A 17,914-nucleotide genomic window follows, 5' to 3' on the forward strand; every position below is an offset into this window, starting at 1 on the left:
AGTTGCTCTGAAATATGCAACGTGTCCTCTCTTTTATTTGTTACGCCTCCACAAGAAAGTTAGGTCCTAGCAAAGCACATACAAAATTTCTACCTCTGCCCCTCTACTGCTTCCTGATTTCTCAAACCTGAAAATGGGAAATCGCAAAGCCCACGTCCAAAACGTAAGTTTCCAAATGAGAAGAGATGAGCTGGAGGAAAACACAGGGGCTCAAAGTCATGCTTCCCTTGGCTGCCGGGCTATCTGGCAGTGACAGCCCTGGCCCTGGCAAAAGTGCCTGTAGACTGAGGTCTGTACGGTTCAGGAAGCCCAGACAGCGTTCTCTTGGTAGCGCTAATTCGCCCGTTTGTCCTGCTGACTGGAAACCATCCAGAACCACAAAGCCATCATGAAACCGCCTCTGGGCCTAGCATTGGGCTAAATCCTTGCTCTGGAGGAGCTTATGATCTAATTACTATAATTAGAGACCAATTGAGATTAAACTATGTGACACTAAGTAGGAGTTTGAAGAAAACGATCGTTGTGGGCTGGAGGAGTTGGAAAAGATTTCATGGAGAATGCAGGACTTTGAAGGGAAGAGTAAAATAATGCTTGAGGCTTATGAAGTAGATAAGATGTGCTTAGGATAAAAGAACACAGCGCAGTGTAGTGGGCTTACCTAAGGAGAAGATCCTTCAAAGCGGCGAGCTGCGTTCCCCTTGGCTTCCTGCCAGCATAGCTTCTCACTAAGAAGATGGGATTTCTCTCAGGTCAAGAAGAAATTTAATCTTTCCTGAAATTGTTTAGCATTTGAATCAGGATGGTGACATTGACCATATAAAAACCCAGCTGACATCCTTAACTTATTTAGCCCTCCAATATAGAAATGTCATTGAGAGAAATGACTTTCTATCAATGCCAGTACAGGCTAGATTAAAAGCTAAAAAAAATAAAACAAAAAAATAAAAGCTGAAAGCACTTTCATGTGGAGTCAGGCTTACTGGTGGAGTGATAAGGCTTTTTCCAAAGGGTATGCAAAGCCGAGAAAGATCATCGGCAATACTTTCTGGGATTAGGATTACAACAAGCAGTAGAATTCCAATTGTTCCATTAATCTAAAAAAAACATACTGTGGGTTCCGGTCCAAGTAGTTAATAAAAATAGCAATACTCTGTTTTATTATTTTCCCTTAATTATTAACTTGGCATTCACCTGCGTATTTTAATTGAACTATGTCCATTACATGACAAAAGTGTCTCTGGAGGAACAAATGGGTTTATCCAGCTCTCCCCAAGATGAACAACAGAACAGGTGGACAGGGGTGCAAGCATTTTTCAACATGGCAAGCCTGATTTTACCAAAAGAAAAACTGTCAAGGTCCATTTTCTCCCTCATGTTTAACTAAATTGCTGATTGAAGCAACTAGCATAGTGGGTTAATTCTGAAATCTTAACTGTAATTATTATGTAAAACTGAAATGTACCTTTATTTCAGTTTCTCTTTTGGGGGAAGTTTTTTTTTTTTTTTTTTAATGGAAGAACAACAATCTTATATCATTCCAAGTATCATCTGCAGATTGGGTTTTCCATAAAGTGGAGAGAGGTCTTGCTTAAACCAATCTTATTTATTTGTTTGTTTAGAGTGCACGTGCGCATGAGCAGGAAAGGGGCAGAGAGACAGGGAGAATCTCATGCAGGCTTTATGCTGTCAGCACAGAGCCTGACACGGGGCTTGATCTCATGAACCGTGAGATCATGACCTGAGATGAAACCAAGAGTCCAACGCTTAACCAACTGAGACACCCAGGCACCCCTAAACCGATGTTTCTGAATTGTTTGTCTATACTTCAGCCTAGGAACCGAAAGCAAAGGGGGCTGTGGTAGGAACAAGAGTGGGCGCTGGAAGGTCAGAGGAAGTGCATAACCCAGTCCACTGTGCTCCTTTTAGAGACGCTAGTGTAAGCCTGGAATCTACCACTCACTCCTCCAGTTCTCAATTGTTTATGATCCATCAGAAGTTCCCAGTTAGGCGGACAGGACGTAGTCGCAAAGAAGCTGCTTCTGAGCCACCACCATCTGGGAGTGTGTTTGTTATGCTGACCACAAACCTAGGACACTTCCAGGGCGGCCACTCCAGTGCTTTCCGGCAAACATACATGATGAATGGTGTGCATGTGCAGACACACACCCATGGGCGTTCCCAGGATCATGCACAATTCCCTGAATGCTGGCTTTAACCACACCCCTTGTCCAAAACAAGAAAGCATGGCAGAATATTCGATGAGAGAGTTAAGAGGGAAAGGCTTGATTCTGCACTAAGGTATGCTTTGAACAAAAAGAAATAATTCATAGACGTCAGCAAATTATTAAGAAAAAAAACGAATTAAAACATTTTCAGAGTTGCAACATCATGTTGACAACTGCTGCCTTTGACACTAAGCTGCCTGGGACACCCAGCATCGGTGTCACACGAGTCAACTGCAACTGATCAGTCTCAAGGGCTACTCTGACTGGTGGCCACCAAGTATGGCAGGTGCCATCATGCTGTCCTTTTTCGGTAGAGAGGGGACCAACATCTAGGACACACGGTATGATGACTAGGAGCACACACTCTGGGGACAGCCTGTCTGAAATCGAGTCCTGGCTTCACATTTTCTGCTCTTCGCTGAGATTATTCACAAATATTTCAATTCTCCTCCTCTTGAGGTAGCTGGTAGATTACATCTCCTGCCACCTTGACATTAGGCATAGCTATGTGCCTTATGTCAGCAGAAATGATGTGTCACTTCTGGGCAAAAGCCAGTCAGACTCCTTACTCAAGAGTGATCCCAGGTCCTGCAGTGTAGGAATCACCTGGGGGCTTGCTAGAAATGCCAGCCCAGACCTCCTGAATAATAATGTGCATTTAACAAGTTCCTTGGGTCATTCATATGCGCATCAAGTTGGCAAAGCCCTAACTGAAGACACAGAGCATTATTCACTATCTTCTCCTCTCCCACCACAGTGATTGAGGGCGTTCAACCACATTCCAGATGGTACAGTATAACCTAGACCCCTGGCCTGACTGGAGACAGACAAGTGAAGCATAAAAGAAGTAAAACTTTGTTCTAAGGCACTAAAACCCTGAGGGGTATTATCTTGGCATAACCTAGCCCATTCCAACTGACATCATCACTTAGTACTCTGTGACCCTGGGCAAGTTACATAATATCCCTGTGCCTCAGTTTCCTTGATGTAAAGCAGAGATGATAACAGTACTGACTCAGAGGGTTGTTACAAGGATTAATAAGGGAACAGATGAATAGAGCCTGGCAAGTTCTAAGTGAATATTAGCTTCTATTATTGACACACTCCGTCCCCCTAGCTCAAATCTGGCCTAGTGATGTAATTTGTCTCCTTACCTCAGTGACCATAGTGTCAAGACGTTTGTCGCCAGCAATGCCCCACCCCAAAACACACATACTCCGGGAACAGGTATGAAACCACACATCAAAAAGAAAGGAAAAATTACCCCCTTCTCAGAGGAAAGTAGATCTTACTCATGATAACTCGGCCCAAGCATCCCTTCCCTGTGTCTTCACATGATTGTCATCTTCTGTTCTAACACTGCATATCCTGCCCCTCACCCTCCCACCTACTTTCCAAACCACACCAGCCTCTCTGGGCCCAGCCTCTCCTCCTTCTCCACGTCTCCTCCAAATCCTGCTTTCCTGTGCAACGTAGAATTTACACATAGTATTTGTCTGTTACATGAAAGGCTTTGTCCTGAGCTCAATGGTGAGTAAAAAACCAAAATTCCTATGAAGTGTTTATTTTTTGTCTTTTCTTCAAACTCAGTGTATGTAATTCTAGTACCAAAGGGTTACCAAGCCTGTTACAGAGAAAACCGGGGAAGGCACAGTGATGGGAACGGTATGAAGATATTTTCTATTTGAGTCTTGGTTTTTTTAAAGGGTCCGGGGTTGCCTGGGTGGCTCAAGCATCTGATTCTTGGCTTCAGCTCAGGTCATGATCTCACAGTTTGTGAGATCAAGCCCTGCATCAGGCTCTGTGCTGACAGTGCAGAGTCTGCTTGAGAGTCTCTCTCTCTCTCTCTCTCTCTCTCTCTCTCTCTCTTTCTGCCTTCTCGTCCCACTTGAGCTCTCTTTCTCTCAAAAATAAATACTTAAAAGGGTCCAACAGATTTCTGCCATTAGAGTAACTTCTTACAGATAAGTATTTGGTAATATTTTTAATATGACAATCATAAATAAAATATATATTCTTACCCCACAAAATTGATAAATTGTCTTTTCTCCTTGCCATTCTCTTAAAGTATATGTAAGGAAACAAAATATTCTAAGTCAAGGGCGCCTGGGTGGCTCAGTCAGTTAAGTGTTAGACTTCTGCTTAGTTCATGATCTCACGGCTCATGAGTTCCAGTCCCACATGGGACTCCACACTGATAGTGTGGAACCTGCCTGGGATTCTCTCTCTCCCTCTCTGCCCCTGCTCCATTTGCACTTTCTCTAACTAAAAATAAATAAACACACACACACACACACACACAAAAAATATCATAAATCAGAGTAAGTATTTTAGGATCTTGGATTTCTCTTTCATATTTATAAACAGACTTTTTCAAAGAATCATGGTACTAACTTTCTTACACCATACACAAAAACACCTCAAAATGGATGAAAAACCTAAACGTAAGAAAAGAAGCCATCAAAATCCTCAAGGAGAAAGCAGGCAAAAACTTCTTTGACCTTGGCCACAGCAACTTCTTACTCAACACATCTCCAGAGGAAAGGGAAACAAAAGCAAAAATGAACTATTGGGACCTCATCAAAATAAAAAGCTTCTGCACAGCGAAGGAAACAATCAGCAAAACTAAAAGGCAACCAACAGAATGGGAGAAGATATTTCCAAATGACATATCAGATAAAGGGTTAGTATCCAAAATCTATAAAGAACTTATCAAACTCAACATCCAAAAAACAAATAGTCCAGTGAAGAACTGAGCAAAAGACAGGAACAGACACTTCTCCAAAGAAGACATCCAGATGGCCAACCGACACATGGAAAAATGCTCCACATCACTCATCACCAGGGAAATACAAATCAAAACCACAATGAGATACTACCTCACACCTGTCAGAATGGCTAACATTAACAACTCAGACAACAACAGATCTTGGCAAGGATGCAGAGAAAGAGGATCTCTTTCGCACTGCTGGTGGGAATGCAAACTGGTGCAGCCACTCTGGAAAACAGTATGGAGGTTCCTCAAAAAATTGAAAATAGAACTACCCTATGACCCACGGGACACAGGAATGCTGTTTCGAAGGGGCACACACACCCCAATATTTATAGCAGCACTATTAACAATAGCCAAAGTATGGAAAGAACCCAAATGTGCACTGATGGATAAATGGATAAAGAAGATGTGGTATATATATGCAATGGAGTATTACTTGGCAATCAAAAAGAATGAAATCTTGCCACTTGCAAGATTGATGGAACTAGAGGGTATTATGTTAAGCGAAATTAGTCAGAGAAAGACAAGTATCACATGACTTCACTCATATGAGGACTTTAAGACACAGAACAGATGAACATAAGGGAAGGGAAGCAAAAATAATATAAAAACAGGGAGGGAGACAAACTATAAGAGACTCTTAAATACAGAGAACAAACTGAGGGTTGCTGGAGGGACTGTGGGAGGGTGGGTGGGCTAAATGGGTAAGGGGCATTAAGGAATCTACTCCTGAAATCATTGTTGCACTACATGCTAACTTGGATGTAAATTAAAAAATAAATGAATAATTTTTTAAAAATGGTACTAAAGCAATTAACCACCACTACACAATGAGCCACATTATTCAGTTCCAATGTCAGAGAACTGTAACAAGCACCTTAGAGAATGAACCTCAACATTTTATATCCTCTAGACCAGGGGTAGAAAACATTTTCCTAAAGAGCCAAACATATTTGGGGCGCCTGGGTGGCTTGGTCGGTTAAGCGTCCGACTTCGGCTCAGGTCATGATCTCACGGTCCGTGAGTTCAAGCCCCGCATCGGGCTCTGTGCTGACAGATCAGAGCCTGGAGCCTGTTTCAGATTCTGTGTCTCCCTCTCTCTCTGCCCCTCCCCTGTTCATGCTCTGTCTCTCTCTGTCTCAAAAATAAATAAACATTAAAAAAAAAAATTTAAAAAAAAAAAAAAAAAAGAGCCAAACATATTTAAATGCTTTAGGCTTTGGGAGCCATAGGTGTCTGTCACCACCACTCAGCTCTGCAATGTAGCACAGAGGCAGCTTCAAACAACACGAAAACAAAAGGGCATGACTGTGTTCTAATAAAACTTAATTTGTGGACACTAAAATTTGAATTTCATACGATGTTCACAGGTCACTACATTCTTCTTTTGATTCCCCCCCCCCCAACCATTTCAAAACATAAAACCATTTTTAACTTGTTAGTGGTACCAAAAGAGGCAGCAGGTTGGGCTTGACCCACGAGCCATATTTTGCTGACTCCTGTTCTAGACTCATAAGTTCATGCTTCTTCAACCACACAACAAATCTCCCTAATAATCATCAACAAGCGGTATTTAGCTCAATATTCACTCAAAAATAAGGTGTGAAACAATCCCAGGAGCCTGTTTTTATTAGCTCAACCTGAAAAAACATAAGATCCAAAAGATGTCAAACTTTCACCAGAACTTAATGCCAGTCTTATCCATAAAAATAACATCACCCATCACCCCTTTCTTCACCACACACAATTAACAATTTACGGAATAAGAAAATAGTTGGCAGTTGTCTTTCTAGAAGTCAGTGTAGTCTCACCCCTTTGCCAAAAGGCAGAGAAACCAGTTCTTGATGCCTCTTTTCCCCAAGGCTATTCAAGGCCAGTTCATGCAGAATGACTGAGGACAAGCTTTGGCTTCCACATGGATTTTTAACCAGGAACTTTACTACTTTAAAATTTTTTTAATGATTTTTTTAAGAGCCTTGGTTTTTTGCTATTTTTACTGACACCCATTTTAAAAGCAGCAGTGCTTAAAACATTTTAAGTCTAGATGTCTCTATGGAAACCCAAGAGAATTCTGCTTTTATGGCCAATGACTACCTACCTAGATTATACATCCTATTGGATCACTACAGGTAATCCCTGAAACCAGAAACATCTCAGACCTGTTTTTCCAGAAATCTCTCTTATCAGATATAATTAAATGGATCCAAGTATTAGTTTTACTGAGATCAGGAGAGAAAGAAGTTATTTATTTGAGGCTTCCTTTTAATTTTTAGTAAGACGTCCTCATTTAAAATATTCTTGGGGTGCTTAGTTGGCTCAGTCAGAGCATGTGACTCTTGATCTTGGAGTCATGAGTTCAAGCCCCACGTTGGGTATAAATAAATAAATAAATAAATAAATAAAGCTTTAAAAAATAATAAAACATTCTTATTACAAAAAGAATTTTGTGAATTTCAGCAGACATAATAAAAAAGAAAGATTGCAATCAAATAACCTAACAGTTGCTTTGCAATTGAGATCACTGATTTCATCTCCTTCTTTCCACTAATGTCAAATGCATTTTCTTTTACAAATTTAAGTTTCTCAGGGCACCTGGGTGACTCAGTCGGTTAAGTGCCCAACTTCTCTCAGGTCATGATCTCACAGTTCAGGGGTTCGAGCTCCACGTCAGGCTCTGTGCTGGAAGCTCAGAGCTTGGAGCCTACTTTGGATTCTGTATCTCCCTTTCTCTGCCCCTCACCCACTCACGCTCTGTCTCTCTCTCTCTCTCTCTCTCTCTCTCTCAAAAATAAACATAAAAAAAAAATTTAAGTTTCTCTCCTTGGACTTATTATTCATTGCAAGGGAGGAAAAAAAATTATTATATAGTGTAGAAATCAGGTAATCAAAACTATCCAGGTGACCAAAATTAACATCACCAGTGAGGACTTCATGGCCTTTGGGTGTCTTCAGATGTGATATTCTGAGAACATAACATCACCTAAAACACATAACCTGAATCCAATCATGAGAAAACACCATTATTAAAAAAAGAGAAAGGGCTCCTGGGTGGGTCAGTTAAACGTCCGATTTCAGCTCAGGTCATGATCTCAGTCTGTGGGTTCGAGCCCCGCATCAGGTTCTGTGCTAGAGCTTGGAGCTTGGAGCCTGCTAAGGATTCTGTATATCCTTCTCTCTCTGTCCCTCCCCAGCTTGTGCTCCCTCTCTGTCTCTCAAAAGTAAATAAATAAACATTTAAAAAAAAATTTTTTTAAAGAGAAAAGTTGATAGGGGCAGGGCAGAATGATTTTTAAAATGTCAGTGTCATAAAAGGCCAAGAGAAGCCATGGAAGTGTTCTAGATTCAAATAAGCTGAAGATACATGGCAATTAAATAAGATATCTGACCCTAGAATCTTCCAATATGGCAGGAGAGATGGGGAAAATTCTCTAAAGGACACTATGGGGTCAACTGACAATATTAGAATACAAACAGTATATTAGATAAAAGTATTATATTAATGTTAAAAAATAGAACTATCCTATGATCCAGCAATTGCACTACTAGGTACTTATCCAAGGGATACAGGTATGCTGTTCTGAAGAGGCACATGCACCCCAATGTTTATAGCAGTGCTATCAACAATAGTCAAAGTATGGAAAGGGCCCAAATGTCTATCAACAGATGAATGGATAAATAAGATGTGGTATATACACATACACACATACATACAATGGAGTATTCCTCAGCAATCAGAAAGAATGAAATCTTGCCATTTGCAACAACATGGATGGAACTAGAAGGCATTATGCTAAGCGAAATTAGAGAAAGACAAGTATCGTATAACTTCACTCATATGTGGAATTTAAGATACAAAACAGATGAACATAAGGGAAGAGAAGCAAAAATAATATAAAAAGAGGGAGGGGGACAAAACATAAGAGACTTTTAAGTATAGAGAACAAACTGAGGGTTACTGGAAGGGTTGTGGGTGGGGGGTTGGGCTAAATGGTTAAGGGACATTAAGGAAGACACTGGTTGGGATGAGCACTGAGTGTTAGACATAAGGGATGAATCACTGGAATCTACTCCTGAAAGCATTATTGCACTATATGCTAACTAACTTGGCTGTAAATTTAAAAAAAAAAGTATTGTATTAATGTTAGATATGCTGAAGCCAATAACTATACTATGATTATATAAGAGAATATCCTATGCTTAGGAAATACAGAAACATTTCAGGGCAAAGGGTCATGATGTGTGATGTAACTTTCTACCAAATGGCTCAGAAGAACAATTATATACATTCATACATACATATAGATAGATAGATAAATAGATTGGGAAAGAGCGAGAATAAATACGGCCAATGATAAAGCTAAAGGTATAAATTGTTAAATTATTAGTTGGTAAGTTTGAGATTATTTGCAAATAGAAAACTTAAAGAAAAATTAACAGTTCTTGCCTACGCCTAAGTTGGCATTCTTGGCTATCTGTTTTCCCTCCATAATATTCCAAATGCAACACAGGAAGAGATGCTTGTGCCAAGTAACAAGAAAGTGGAAAGATATTTTAACATAATTTTTTATCAGTGATTGAAGCTTGCCAAAGCATTACACACCATCCGTTTTCCGCCGAGTCCATTGCAAAGACCAGCAAACACTGGCTACTCTAGCAACTTAAATGCAATCATTTCCTACTAATTCCTCCAAACAGGGCCTTGGTTCTAAAACCTTCTCATATCCTACAACTTCCAGAATCATCCCATGCACAGAACAAGTCTCTCAGCTAGTCTTTTAGACAGGCACTAATGTCAATCAATTGGATTCAATCTTTTGAACTGGACCATCCCAATATTTTAAGCCATGTCTAAGTAGCTGGAGATGTGGAACTCAGGAGGCAGCATTACATCATCATATATCCACAACTCTCCACCAATTTGAAACTGCCATCAGAATCCCATAGTCTCAATGCCCATGACCTCACAATGTTCCTATATCAGCACTGGAGGTGCTGACCTCCAACCCGCAATGTGCCATCTAAAATGATTGCTTCCCCAAAAGCAGTAGAGGGAACAATGCCTAAGACCAAAAATATAGGAAAGACTTTTCTATAAGGCCATCACTGGAGACAGAATCAAAAAGGTTATAACCAAAATTAAAATTTCCAGCCATGCTTAGGAATTAGGAAATAACCATTCTCCAAAACACAGTAGAGACAAAATATACATATATTGGTGAGTCTTTTCTATCCTTCCTGGTCCCATTTTATTACTTTCTTGGGACTTTTAGTATTGACTATCTGTAAGTTAAGATACCCATATACTAGTTTTAGATTTGACTTTTTATCCTAGATATTCCCCTTATTATTCATTTTTCTCCAAATTTCAATCAATAAAGTTATTTAACAAATATTTACCAAGAACCTACTTGATAGCCATACTTACTGGTACTTACTGGTACCAGAGGAAAGATTCCAGGTTTTTTGTCTACAAATAATCCCTGAGAAAACGATGATATGAAGACAGTAAGTGCAATCAAGTCTGCTTGCAGAAAAGCATAAGAAGCCAGAAATGAATCATGACCAACTGCAAAAAGGAATCAACTAGTCAAAGCACTAAAGTTTAATGAGAAGATAATTTTTAAAGTAGGTGAAATTGAAGAGAAGTTACATGTAACATTATTATAAATTTAAAAATCATGCATATTCTTCTCCATCAAATTTCTCAAATGCAGTTAAAAACACACACGTACAAAACCAAGCAATTATAAATCTTCTGAAGCATGTAACTGTGATTAGCTGCTACTCTCAGCAATATAAAAATACTTTCACCACAATTACATTCCAGCCTGTAATGTAATTCAAAACAAACAAGTCAGACATCACTCAAATGGCAGAACCAACAAATACAGATGCTTTGCATCAAGGAAATGAATCCACTGAAGAAATGCAACAGGAGCCTGGAGCTGGGCTTCTGGTGGAACAGTGAGGCCCCCTTCTGGGCAGACGCAGAGCACCCCAGTGTGGTTCTACAGAGCTGTTTTTCCATGGGCGCCAACCCTTAGTGCGGTCAGAAAGTATTGAGTGTCTGGGACTTCCGGCTGGGGAGACCCTTCCCAGGGTTGTGTGCCCATTTTTCAATTTTAGGTTTTAAATTCTAAGTCTGGACTTTTATAAAAAGAAATAACAATTTGATTTCAGAGTAAATAAAGCCATTCTATTTAATCATGCAACCAGCAGTCCCAACACCAAATGGCACACCCATCCCCTGTTCTCTTCTTGTTGCCATGACCCTTAAGACCCTCTAACGTACTGTATAATCTATCAGGCGTATTATCTGTCTCCCCCTGCTAGAATATCAGCTCCATGAGGGCAGGATTCATCGTTTTGCTCACTGATTTGATGAACAAATGGAGCTTGGCATAGTGTAGCTGCTTGCTAATAAAGAAGGAATTGTCTCATTTCTGCTTTTATCTTTTTTTTTTTTTTTTCAACGTTTATTTATTTTTGGGACAGAGAGAGACAGAGCATGAACGGGCGAGGGGCAGAGAGAGAGGGAGACACAGAATCGGAAACAGGCTCCAGGCTCCGAGCCATCGGCCCAGAGCCCGACGCGGGGCTCGAACTCACGGACCGCGAGATCGTGACCTGGCTGAAGTCGGACGCTTAACCGACTGCGCCACCCAGGCGCCCCACTGCTTTTATCTTTTAAGAAAATATTCATCTTCATCTTCAAAGAAGGCGTAAGTAAGGTTTTATTATAGCAATATGCTATAATTTAAAAATGACACGTACTTGTTTTTAAAAGTATGCATTTTCTCGAACTGCTTTATAAAAGCAAAAAGAAATCAGTTCTGAGGCACACACAATCATAATCTATATGTATACAACTCATAGACAAATTCCAAGAAAGTCACGGGCCCTCATCGCTTCTTGGCCTTTTGGCTAAGATCAAGTGTAGAAAGTCATGGGCCCTCAACACCCTGGGAGGACACAGTAGCTGCAAAGAATGAAGGACCCGATTCTGAAAAGCCAGGCCGAAAGCAGGTGTCCACAGTGTGGCAAACTCCAGTCCGGACACATGCCAGGTAACTGGGTCTGGATACACATTCACTGAAACTCAGGACTTTCCTGGCCCAGGCACAATGATTTTGGCAGGAAGAGCATGCACTGCTTACTAATTTCTAAAATTTCAATCTTTATTTTTATCCCCTTCTTACAATGTTCTTTAAGCTTATGGAAAAGCTAACCATTGTCTACAACTGTCAGACTTTTAAAAAGTGCTAATTTGTTCCCTGAACACAGCAAATAATGGGAGATAATTTTCCCAGGGGTTGAGGGCACATATGAACGTATGATTCAATGACGTCAACAACTTTCAGTCCAAGAATGTCATCAAGGGGCATCAGCCTTCCCTCAGAACAAGTTCAAGGTTTCGGACATTCCTTTTTCCGAACTTTTGATTTTGGTGCTGTGAAAAGAATAAAAAAAAAAAAAAAAAAAGAGAGAGAGAAAATGAAGAGGAGGGCCCATGTCAGACTCTGTTCACACAGCTTTGTCTTAAGTGAGGTTACATCATGTACAGCAAAGGGAAAACTGACCATTTGGATTTTCCTGTTTGTAGAAGGTCTTCAACATTTCCACTGCTTCCTCGGCCCGATATCCAGGAATGCACTGTTGAAATGAGAAGATTGAGGATGAATATCGCCCAATGAAACTGTGGCCTGTATCCCATACAAACAGCAATTGGGGGACAGCAGTGATGCAGGTAAGGAAGTACATTTCCAAGAGAATCGAGTACAGACTCAAACCGCGCTCCATTCAACTATTATTTCTCAATCAACTACTATTGAAGTTACCAGCTATGTGATCTTGGGTACTGTGCCTCAGCTGCCTCATGTGTACAGTGTAGGTAATTACAGCACTTACCTCAGAAGGGTTTCATGAAGAGTAAATAAGATTACATAAAATAACACCTGTTAAATACCTGACACATCATAAGAATTTGTTAAGCATCTGCTATGTTTTTCGACCCTTATTCACTGTTGGCCCATTAAGCGTTTGATGCTATAGAGCTACAGTTGGTAGTCTGCAGCTAAAAATGATCAACTAAGTATGATTTTTATATTTTTAAAGGGTTGTAAAAAATTTAAAAAAGAAGAAGAAGGAGGAGGAGGAGGAGGAGATGTGACACAGACGTGAGTGGCTCACAAAGGCTAACATATTTACTCTTAGGCTCTTTACAGAAAAAAAAGTGTCGATCTTTACTGTAGTGGATGTTTTCAAAAGGATTTAATTGGATCTATCTTTGGTATCTAACTAGAGAGAAAAGATCGATTAAGTGAAAGAATAAGAAATTACGATAATGGTAAGGAGTGAAATTATGTATAAAACACTACATGAGGATGAAACTTGAACTTGCCTTAAAGATAGCAATTATTTAAAGAGGCTGAACACAGCATTTCAGGGAAAGAGTAATAATGAGCTTGGGTTGTGTGAGGAATCCAACTAATGGGGGGTAGGGGGCCTACAGGTAAAGAAATTCAAGAGAGAAAATGAGGTCAAAATATACAGGGCTTTGAAGGTGTGTTATATGAGTTTGAACTCAATATGCTGCATCCTTCTAAGATGCACGAAATGAAAAAATGAACGGAGACTCCATGGAGGCATACCCAGAAGCAGCCACTGGAGGGGAAGCAGCTATTGAGTGCCAGCACAAGGGCCTGGCGAGCATGGTCTGCTGCTCAGAATGAACCTCCTTTCCCCTTCTGCCTTCAGTCAGCTCATAACCTGGACCTATGAAGCCTGAATAAACCTTCCCCATCAGAAGAAAACCTTTACGAGTTTAATGTTTTTAGATTGCACATATAAGGGGCGCCTGGGTGGCGCAGTCGGTTAAGCGTCCGACTTCAGCCAGGTCACGATCTCGCGGTCCGTGAGTTCGAGCCCCGCGTCAGGCTCTGGGCTGATGGCTCAGAGCCTGGAGCCTGTTTCCGATTCTGTGTCTCCCTCTCTCTCTGCCCCTCCCCCGTTCATGCTCTGTCTCTCTCTGTCCCAAAAATAAATAAACGTTGAAAAAAAAAATCATTTAGATTGCACATATAAGAAGGATCATCAGGGGCACCTGGGTTAAGCGTCCAACTCTTGACTTTGTCTCAGGTCATGATCTCATGGTTCGTGAATTCAAGCCCCTCATTGGGCTCTGTGCAGACAATATAGAGCCTGCGTGGGATTCCCTCTCTCCCTCTCTCTCTGCCCCTCCTACTTGTACACACACACCCTCTCTCTCTCAAAATAAATAAATAAACTTAAAAAAAAAAAGATCATATAGTATTTGTCTTTCTCTGTTTGATTTCTTTCACTTGGCATAATGCCCTCAAGGTCCATTCATGTTGTCCTAAATGGCAGGATTTCCTTCTTTTTTACGGCTGAATAATATTCTATTGCATATGTATTAAAATATACATATTATAAATTTATTATATATTATATATGTGCGTGTATACACACACACACACACACACACATATATATACAGACAGAGAGAGAGAGAACATTCTAATTATAGAAGCAAAGAGTAGAATGGTAGTTGCCAGGGGTGGAGGGGTGGGGGTTGTGGAGAATGAAGAGACAGTGCAAAGGGGACAAACTTTCAACTATAAGGTAAGTTCTATAAGGTGAGGATCTAAGGAACAGCACAGTGACTACAGTTAACAACACTGTATTGTGTACTTAAAAGCTGTGAAGAGAATAGAGCTTAAATGTTCTGACCATAACAACAAAATGGTAACTATGTGAGGTGAATGGTGTGTTAACTAACTTTATTGTGGTAAACATTTCACAATCTATACGTCTAACAAATCATCTCACTGTACACCTTAAACTTTGCACAATGTTATATGTCAATTACATCTCAGTAAAGCTGGGGGGAAAAATATCCCAATAACCTTCCTTTGACCCTGCCCCTCAAGCAAGCTACTACCCTGCTACTACCCTGCTGCTCCCTGAGACCGACTACCCTGCTGCTCCCACAGACTCCTGGCCGTCACTTGTGTGGCTCTCATTTCCTCTTCAATCTCATCCAGGCTGGCTTGTGCTCCCAGATCTCCCAAGGGCCCCTACTGACCAAAACACTGGTTTCCTTTCCATTGTCCTCAACTCTCTGCAATGGCGGAGACTACTGAGCATTGTCGCTTCTTTTTAGAGCTCTCTCCTCCTTTGGCTTCTCTGTTCTCACAACCTTCTCAGACCATTCTAACCATGGTGGGTCAGTCCCATTCTCCTCACGCTACACTGTTTGTGCTCCTCAGAGCTCCCACCTCTCCTCATGTTCTCATGAGCACCAAACAAGCACAGAGCACTCTCCCCTCCTGTGAGGTCAAAGCAGTGGTCCTCCACCTTGGCTGCTCAGTGGAATCGACTGGGAACTCTCTTAAGAAAATACTAATATTCCACCTCCTCCACTCTCTCACCTTATACAGTTGGTCTGGGGCAGGGACCTCCCACAGGCACACTTAAAAAGCTCTACAATATGCAGTCTGGGATGAGACTCACTGAGTTACAGATGGAGAAGGAAATTGCATCACTCTAAGATACCAAGACAATATTTTCAAATATTCATTATAGCAACAAATTGTGACTTTAATAAAAAGCACACATTCTTATTAAAATAAACTTTTAAAAATGGAGCAGGTACGTATTATAAACAATCACTATCTTCTCTGAAAAGAATAGTTCTGTAGGTCTCCTCTATGAGCTTAATTCAGCTTATAATATAGCATTAAAGGATCAATGATTCTGCAATACAAAAACAGTATCCCACCTCCCACACCAGCCCCCCTACCTGAACCAACCAAATAAAGGAAGAAAACACAGGATCCAGAAGCCTAGGGTGTCAATGTTTCTTTAGAATTTCAAACACTTAAAAACAAAAACAACATAATTTGGAATCAGACCTGGAGATACGGCTTCAAATACTGGTCACTCCTTTCACTGGGACCAATTAGTCCAAGTACACACACTATGATCTTATTCTTTGGTTCAGAGAGATCAACTCTGTGCAGAGACGTGTAAGAGAGGACTGTTTGGGCACTCAGCGTCACTGACGTGTTGGAGAGAAATTTTCTACCTATGTCTGATATCCAAGGGCTCATCCTTGTTCTGCCCAGGAGCTTTGAGAAACTCTTTAGATCTTTTTCATAAATGAAGTACAGGGTCAGCAATTTACTTGCAAAGAGTTATGTAAATAAAATCTGAGCTACTAACAGAAGCGATTGGGAAAAATCAAATCACTTTGCACATTATTTTTTATTTTATTTATTTATTTGAGAGAGAGAGAGAGAGAGAGAGAGAGAGAGGATGCAAGTGAGCGAGGGCAGAGAGAGAGAGAGAGAGAGAGAAGCTGTGCTCATGCTCACCCGAAGTGGGGCCTGTGCTCCCCCAAAGCAAGGCACGAGATCCCCCGAAGTGGGACTCGAGCTCACCCCATGCGGGGCTTGAACTCACGGGTCGTGAGGTCATGACCTGAGCCGAAACTGAGCCACCCAGGCACCCTGAAGATTTTTTTAACGGTCAAGCTGATCATATTATCTATTCTCTGTTGTTCGATTATAATTTCTTTTCCGATGTGATGTTAAAAGTTATCTATTCTCAAATATACAGAAGTCGCTAGGAAAGCTAATGTTCAGCTGGAAAAACTCAAAATAGAATGTTTTCCAAAACTTGTTCTCAGTGGGATTCAGCCAAATTTAGCCCTTCATAGGTACTTGGTATTCTCCTAAGAATATCTGAGGTCTTGTAAGAATATCTGAGGTCTTTGAAGTTAACTGCCCACCATGTCAAGCCTTTGTTAAATACTTTTCATTTTAAAACATATTTCAGGATTAACTTTGGAGAAAAAAAAAAAAACATCACACCGGTTTATGAAAAACGGTATGTATCTACAGGCCAAACTCGGAAATACAAATTCCCACTGCTCATAGCCTTAAACATAAAAACTTGGGGAGAGGTGGCAAGATTAAAGGGAAAGTAGAATTTTTAAGGGAAAACAAAAACAATGTGGATCCTAGGGCCTGGGGGAAATTTCAGTACTGAAAAGGCAGGGGGAACAAATAACGAAAACACAGGTTTAATTGCTACACACCAAAAATAGTACATAGTGATAAAGCAAAATGATTGGCTAAGTGCAAAAATATTGTGTGTGCACTGTAAATAGCAGTACTGTTACTGACAGAGTCCAAGCTTCTCCTAAACTCAGTACAGCACAGAGCTGGGGACACGCACTGAGTGAAAATGCCAACAGTGACCACGTCTCCAAACATCCCTGAAGGTGTTGGTAAAGACTGTCAGGAGAGACACCATGGAAGGTTGGGGACTTTCCTTCTGGAAAGGTTCTGTTAATTAAGAGAGCCAAGCACTTACCTGGAAATGATTACCTGTCATCTTATACTGAGGCATAAATGAACTTGACTAGTGGTCCCAGAGTCTGCCTGGTCCTAGCATGGCTCTTTGGTATACTGACCACACTTGAACAATTCCCAAGCCCTTACAGAAATCAAAGGAATGAGAAAGAAAGAGGAAACATTAGCAGGTCATATTACCTGAAATGGTCTCCCAGTATTTGGTAAATCAGCAGAGGCAATATTTAGAACGGAGCCACAACCACCAAATCGTTCGTTCTGACAGCCGTATACCACCAGCGGAATTTATGGGAAAGAATTAAGGTCCCGAAGCCAATGTGCAGTTCAAGTGTGTACAGTGACAAGACCAGGGTAGGTTTATACCAGCCAGCCGGGAGAGGGAAGTTCAGGCTACTTTTAAAAAGTCAAGTGTAGGCTTAGTCTTAAAAATCAGACAATCCAGTTACACAAAAGAAAGAGGTCTAAAGGATTTAGAAACTAACATCTCACAACTGCAAATAATAAAAACCGAATACATG

At 40.7% G+C, this 17,914-nt stretch overlaps 1 protein-coding gene across 2 annotated transcripts in view; it reads right to left on the minus strand.

Annotated features, from left to right (window-relative positions):
• Positions 1–303: 303 nt before the first annotated feature.
• ADAT2 (adenosine deaminase tRNA specific 2) overlaps positions 304–17,914 on the minus strand; it is a 41,363-nt gene continuing 23,752 nt past the window's right edge. Inside the window, exons 4-6 of one of the 2 annotated variants that reach the window (XM_032593258.1) lie at positions 17,577–17,683; positions 12,579–12,651; positions 304–772 (exon numbers count right to left, since the gene is read on the minus strand). In XM_032593258.1, coding sequence (XP_032449149.1) covers positions 726–772; positions 12,579–12,651; positions 17,577–17,683 — 227 coding nt within the window. In that variant the 3' untranslated portion in view covers positions 304–725. Of the gene's footprint in view, positions 773–11,678; positions 12,449–12,578; positions 12,652–17,576; positions 17,684–17,914 lie in introns of those variants that run through there. The other variant, XM_030316497.2, reaches the window with a different exon arrangement.

Source organism: Lynx canadensis, chromosome B2, assembly GCF_007474595.2.
Source record: "Lynx canadensis isolate LIC74 chromosome B2, mLynCan4.pri.v2, whole genome shotgun sequence".
Lineage (NCBI taxonomy): Eukaryota > Metazoa > Chordata > Mammalia > Carnivora > Felidae > Lynx > Lynx canadensis.